Genomic DNA, 6,858 nt, shown 5'->3' with positions numbered 1-6,858 from the left:
TTGTTGTACTTCGTTTCAGTTTACCCACGTGACTCAGCGGTACATACGCTTTCCAAAGAGGTATCACAAAATTGGGGGTATCGCTATCTGAGGTTAGAAATTGAGGGTGGCAGCACCTAGAATTGGAGTCGAAGGGTAGTTTGAAAAACTCATTAAGCTGGGTTGCAATTTGTAACTTATGCTGAAAAAATCACTTTTCTCATTAATGCCCACCTAATTTTTTCGATGTAAGGGGTAGTTTTCAATTTCACCCTAAAAACTTTACTGTTGATCATCGTTTTTTGGCATTTTTCATGGGCTTTCAAAAACGCGCCACAAAGATTGGGGGTGTTGCCATTTAAGATTTTCAAGTGAGTAGTGGTGCCGCCTTAAGGGTATAGGTCAGGGTGGTTCAAAAAATACGTCATATGTATTTCCCCTCGATATTATAGAAACGGTTTTTTTTATTTTTTATTTTTTGATATCTTTTTTAGAACTTAAAAATTATAGCCATTGTAAGTTTTCGGTGGCCCACCCTGTATACAAAAAAAAATGTTAAAAAAGAATAAATTTAGATATGATTGGATTATATTTATGTGACATTGTATCTTGGAAAAAGTCTTGGGTTTTTGGCCACTGTAAGAGCAACTTTAAAATAATAAAGGAATAATGTTTTTTTTTAAATTAACAAAAGGCATATTACAGCCACCTTATATGAGGCTCTTTAATAGTCAAAATAAATTTATTTAACAGAGCAAAAATCTTAGCTTTTCGCAATTAGTGAAAACAAAATCAATCCAATCCTGGTTATATCCTAATACTAGCATTTACCAACAAAATAAAATATATAGAATTAAATTACTTAAAAAACACATCTAGTATGCTTAGAGCTGACACCGGAAATTGGCACTAATCAATTTAATTGCTTTGGTTTCAAACGTTTTGGTATTTTTTGGATTTAATTCAAGTAGCAGAAGAGAATCAGACATTTTCAAGAAATGAACGTATATCTTTAACCGTGTCTTTAACCATTTTATCATTCATTAAATGTTATTTTCTTTTTATAACATTTTGTTTTCCAGTGTACAAGACTTTTCTATGGGGTACTGAATATCATATTTAAGATGAAGCTAAAAGAGTAATGAATATCATACATTATACCTACAAATTTAAAATATAGAATGTTTTTGTTAATCTAATCTATACTAATATATAAAATCCTTAAGTGACGAAAACGTACTGATTTAATCCACGATCCTGCTCAAGAGCCGCTCAACGTAAAGAAGCTCAATTTTAGCATACAAGGTTGATTCTAGGGTGTAGAGATTCGATAAAGAGGGATTTTTCAGAAATTCCAGTTCCAAGAGGGTGAAACACCCCTCCGATATTACAATATTTTTTATTTAAAAAACGTTCAAAGTTTCCAGAAAAACGCTTAAAACACATTATATTTTATTTTTTTTTTATACACATTTTAAGATCTTTTAAAATGTATACAGAGGGTGTTTCAAAAAATCTCGTCATTAATTAGCTGGCTTGATCCTACTAAAGCCTTAACGTAAAAGTTGATTTTTTGGAAACAGATTGACTTTAGGACTTTAGGTTAGATAAGAAGGGATTTTTCGCAACTCGAATTCTAAGGGGATGAAATTATCCCTCAAATATTAAAATATTTTTTATTTAAAAGCCGGTGAGTTTTTTGGAAAAACTCTTAAACACGTAAACACGTTTTGTTCTTTTACATATTTTAAGGTTTTTTATAAATTTATACAGGGTGTTTCATAAAATATGACCATTGAGTAATCACGATTCTGCTTAAACTACTTGACGTTTAAAGCAAAGGTTTTTGCCAAACGGATTGACTGTGGGGTGTAGAGGTTCGATAAGGAGGTTTCTCAGATCTCAAATTCCAAGAGGAAGGGGCAAGAAACGCCCCTCAAATATTACAATATTTATTTATTTAAAACAGTTAGTCTTTCGGGAAAACGCTTGGACAAAGCATAATTTATTGGTTTTACATATTTTAGAAATTTTAAAAAATCATACAGAATTATTCAAAAGTTGGGTAATTTCTTAACCACGTTTGCTGCTTAAACTACTTGACGTAAAGAGCTTTTGGCAAACGGATTTTTCGAAAGATGTTCGAAAGTCAAATTCCAACGAGATGAAACTACCCTTCAAATATTACCAAGTTATATAATAATATCGCCATATTGTTTTTTCTCATGCTGACATAAATGTGAGAAAATTTTATCCAGTTTGTATGATAATGGAAATTCTTGCTTTGCTTTATCATCATTACAAATGATTAATTCGACGCGAACGAAGTCGCTGGTACACGCTAGTAGTAGTATACACATCGGGACAGTTCCGAAGTGTGGTCTGGATTTCAGCGTGTAAGGCAGTGATGTTGACAGCTTAATGGAAAATCAAATGTATTAAAAAGAGATAAAAGTTGGATTAGTACATTTCTTCTATGATGTATTGCCAAATCTTGCCTCAAAATTTCAATTGACACAAGTAGGCGTTTACGGTATATGTTACGGTTAAAGTTCGATGTCCGGTTAATGTCGACATAAAGGATGAACCTGTGCATTTCCTTTGTACAGGGTGAGTCAACGATAGAGTAAAGTCCATTATCTTATTTGTTTCGAGGTTTATAAAAAAATGTTAAATACAAAAGTTATATGGACTGTTAAAATACACATTTTAAAATTATTATAGAGTATACAGGGTGTTTCAAAAAAGTGTGGCGGATATAACGTATGATTTTTTAAATGCAACACCCTATTTTTTATTTTAATTTTAGATTCTACGTAAAATTCCGTAACTTTTTTATAATATAATGTTATATAACTAAAGTTAATAGTTTTTGTTATATTTAAATTTGTTTAAACAAATGTTAGATTGCAGTGTGATAAAAAATTGTCAATGATGGCATTGATTCTGAAGTTGGACAAATAAAATTTGGTAGGAGAATTTTATTGTGATATAGAAAAAGACCTATGTAAAGATATTTTAGTTAGATGTTACAGGGTGTTCAGAATATTTTCTATCAAATCAAGTAAAAAAATACCGGGGGTGCCATTTAAAAATCAAAAATAGTAGTCATTTCCGATGAAACAGGAAGTGACCAAAAACAATTGAATACGTCAATCAATCCCAATTTATGTCATATACTAACATACCAAATGTCGTTTTTTTATCTGAAAAAATAAAAAAGTTGGGTTGAGCCACTTTATATGGGAAATATCATCGATCGTCATTTCCCAGCCAACTAGACGCCGTTTTTTTAAGAATTGAAATATAAGGCCAGAAGCCCAAAAAAATGCTAGTAACGCCACAGCTCCCCACGAGACATGGCACATGATTTTTCAAACACCCTGTATTGCAAATCCTTAGCATGCCCTCTATTATTTATTTAGACTATAAAATCCTATAAGTAGCGATAAAGCAAACTGAAAAAATTACCAAACCAGTTTTTATCAATGTACTTTTTCTAAAATAACAGAATTGTTATTGATAAATCCCTCATACTTACCTATATTTCCCCAATCTTCCTTTTTAGTATCTAATCTTATCGAGAACCACAATATTTACCTATCGGCACAGCTATCGGTATCGAAAAATTTTAGGTATTGAGTAAATAAAGGCTCGATCCTAAATATTTCTATTTCCATTTTCAATTTTCTGAATGAATAGACAGTATGTTGACAGACTGTTGAAGAATACAAATCCCTATGTTTTCAAGAATAAAAAATTATAAATGGGAAATTTTAATAATTTTGGTCGTTTTTACACTTTGCTATTTATCTGCAAGAGATAATAGAGTACCTCATACCAACAACAAAAGAGTAAAGTAAGTTTTTTCCTAAACCTGATGGCATGTATTTTAAAATAACTGATATATTTTATCAATTTTAGGGACTACTTGCTTAAATCGATGGTAACCAAAAGAATTGAAACAGAAAAAACATTAAGATAATATAATTTCAAAATTACAAAATAGCATTATCGAATTTATTGGTAAATAAGGATAAAACAAATAATTTTGAATTTCTTCATAATTTTACACCATCCCTAATCCCGAACCTGTCAAATAAAAAAATGTAAATATAACCTCACATTTTTTGTATTTATTTTTCCGATTTTAGAACGGTTTTCTTGTACTAAAATTTATAACAAATTAATAAACAACATTTCTACGGTTTATGGTATGATTTTTACACAATCTCTACATTTTTAAAAATATGATAGTACATAAATTACTACATCATTTACAAAAATCCTTTAATGTAAACATGAAAATTTGGAATATTTGATTATGTTTTTTAGCCTTTCTTATTTTTAGATCGCTCCTAAATTTGCCCAGTTTTGCAGTTGTAGTTCTTCAAAGATGGTAAAATTCTTGAATCAAGACGAAGCCATCAACATAGATGTTGAACTATTCAACGAATACAAGTATTCGGTTGACCAGCTTATGGAATTGGCTGGTCTGAGTTGTGCAGTTGCTATAACTAAATGTTTTCCATTGGATCAGTGTGGTAGTAGATCAACTCTTATTTGTTGTGGACCAGGTATGTAGATAGTATCTAAATCTGAGTATTTTATTAAATTCTGTTTTTATAGGAAATAATGGTGGTGATGGATTAGTATGTGCGAGACATTTAAAATTATTCTATTATAACCCTGTTGTGTACTACCCGAAGCAAACTAACAAAGAATTATATCATAATCTTACACACCAATGCAAATCTATGAATATTCCCATATTGCAAGTAAGTTATTTTTTAAACTTTTGCAGCATAAACTAAAATGACATTTTAGTCGCTACCTGAGCCTGGTAATTTTGAAAATGAATACGGACTGATAGTTGATGCTCTCTTTGGATTCAGTTTTAAACCACCAATTCGAAGTGATTTTCTGCCTGTTATTGATTTATTGAAAAGCACTTCTTTACCAATAGCAAGGTAAATCAATTATGACAATATATACAAGGTGACTTAATATTCAGAATAAGTTCTATATCAGATTTCCCATTTGAGATTCTCACTTGTAAAATATGATGGCAGTAATAGTGTTCAGTGAAAAATAGATTCAATACATGTGATTCTTATACAGGGTGTTTCATAAAACATGTGCCATCTCTCGTGGGGAGATGCTATAAAAGTGTCGACGTATTCACCAGGGACGTGCATATGGGTTATCATTGGAATATTTTTCTAAAAAAAGAATGCACGCCACTGACTTTTTTCTCTTGTTAGCGAAATAGTGTAAGAAGGCTAATGCCGATTAAATGTCGTCTCTTTATATTTTGTCGATTTCGGCCTCATTGGTGAGATAAACGCAATTTCATTAATTTGCCTTAGTCCAAGTCTAATTAATCTATCATTAACTTGCAAAAATTTTAAATAAGTGTTCATTGATTCCTCATAAAAAAATATGAAAAAAGGTTCTTATAAACTTGGGTATGGAAATGCATAGTTTTAGAGTTATAGGATGTTAAAACTTTTTAAATTAGGTTTTTGTAATTACCTTAAATACCATTATTTTTTATTTGAAATTGCTGTAGGTTGGGACTAACACTAATAATAACTAATAGTAATATTTAATAATAAATTAGGTAAAATATATAATTCATTTTTATTTTAATTTAATTAATTTTAATTAATAAAATTGCGTTGATGAGATACAAGGACGCCAAATTTGACAAAATATCAAGAGATAACTTTTAATTGGCATTAGACGGCCTACACAATTTTGATATCAAAAGAAAAAAAAATCAGTGGCGCACATGTATTTTTTTAAATATTCCAGTTATAACGCATATACACGTCCTTGAAGAATTTATCGACCCTTTTTTAATATTGAAATATGTAGCAATTATTGTAACTTTTACCCTCGAAATTTCATTTGAATCACTAAAAGTACTTGGAAGGAAATTATAATAAATTGAAAGATTAAAACTTTAACACCCTGTAGCTACGAAACAAAGCAGAATCAGACCTATGTTGATATGAAAAATAAATCTTATTTTTATGTGAGGAATCTCCTCACGAGAGATGGCACATGTTTTCTGAAACACCCTGTATATTTTACAGAAATTTAAAAAAATACAACAACTCTTCTATACAAATGTCTTTATCATCACCATCTGTATTCATGATTTTGTTTTAAAATGTGTGCTGTTCTTAGCTGCATATATTTTACTAAAAATATTGTAGTGAAAATCTCAAACATAACACCCTCAATAAATTTTCTTATAATTTTTATTTTCAAAATTTATATCCTTAAAACCTAATCCTGAAGTTATACAATGACTTCAATAACACCCAGTATATTTCACTGCTTACAGTGTTGATATACCAAGTGGATGGAATGTTGAAAGCGGCGAAACCGAAGAAGGTGGAATCAAACCAGAATTACTAATATCACTTACAGCACCAAAAAAATGTGCTCAATCGTTTAAAGGGAAACACCATTATCTAGGCGGCAGATTTGTTCCGCCATTGCTAGCTGAAAAATATCAGTTGAATCTGCCAAAATATCCCGGAACTGACTGTGTTGTATCTTTAAAGAATTAAGTATAATTTGATAATTTTGTTATAAAAAATTTGTTTAAAAATATATACATAATATATGGATAAGTACGTCTTTTTATTTCAGTATACAGGGTGGCCCATCGAAAACGTTCCGCAAGGCATAACGGCCAGGGTAATTTTTTTTTTCAGAAAATTCAAAAACACGTCAATTTTGTTTGTGAGGGGGACAACTTTTGCCCCAAAAATGATTGCAAAATCTTCGACCCTCTAAGCGGGGGTGTCATCCCCCATTTTTTTTTCAAATGGGAAAGGGGGTCAAGTGATACCGCAAAGAAAA

General features: G+C 30.6%; 1 protein-coding gene across 4 annotated transcripts; it reads left to right on the top strand.

Annotated features, from left to right (window-relative positions):
* The first annotated feature begins 3,542 nt into the window (after positions 1–3,542).
* On the top strand, positions 3,543–6,626 carry LOC115884051 (NAD(P)H-hydrate epimerase). 4 transcript variants are annotated; one of them, XM_030902500.1, is made up of 6 exons: positions 3,543–3,838; positions 3,904–4,005; positions 4,331–4,556; positions 4,609–4,757; positions 4,807–4,949; positions 6,335–6,626. In XM_030902500.1, exons 3-6 carry the CDS (start codon positions 4,376–4,378, stop codon positions 6,561–6,563), a joined length of 702 nt encoding a protein of 233 aa, XP_030758360.1. In that variant the 5' UTR covers positions 3,543–3,838; positions 3,904–4,005; positions 4,331–4,375; the 3' UTR covers positions 6,564–6,626. The 4 variants fall into 4 exon arrangements, with proteins under 4 accessions (XP_030758360.1, XP_030758361.1, XP_030758358.1 ...); XM_030902501.1 differs by having other exon boundaries at positions 3,904–4,088; XM_030902498.1 differs by lacking the exons at positions 3,543–3,838; positions 3,904–4,005 and adding an exon at positions 4,021–4,274.
* The last annotated feature ends 232 nt before the right edge of the window (positions 6,627–6,858 follow it).

The sequence above is a fragment of the Sitophilus oryzae genome, unplaced genomic scaffold (assembly GCF_002938485.1).
Source record: "Sitophilus oryzae breed Bouriz unplaced genomic scaffold, Soryzae_2.0 scaffold_2008_pilon_pilon, whole genome shotgun sequence".
Taxonomy (NCBI): Eukaryota; Metazoa; Arthropoda; class Insecta; order Coleoptera; family Curculionidae; genus Sitophilus; species Sitophilus oryzae.
The sequence above is the reverse complement of the archived record's forward strand: the minus strand, read 5'-3'. Positions and strand labels throughout refer to the sequence as shown.

What these genes read in the sequence shown, in the direction of transcription:
- LOC115884051 (XM_030902498.1), top strand. Translation starts at nt 4,230, where the DNA reads ATGATAGTACATAAATTACTACATCATTTACAAAAATCCTTTAAT. An exon ending in ATTTACAAAAATCCTTTAAT is followed by an intron (nt 4,275 to 4,330) that starts GTAAACATGAAA and finishes TCTTATTTTTAG; the next exon opens with ATCGCTCCTAAATTTGCCCA. An exon ending in TCTTATTTGTTGTGGACCAG is followed by an intron (nt 4,557 to 4,608) that starts GTATGTAGATAG and finishes CTGTTTTTATAG; the next exon opens with GAAATAATGGTGGTGATGGA.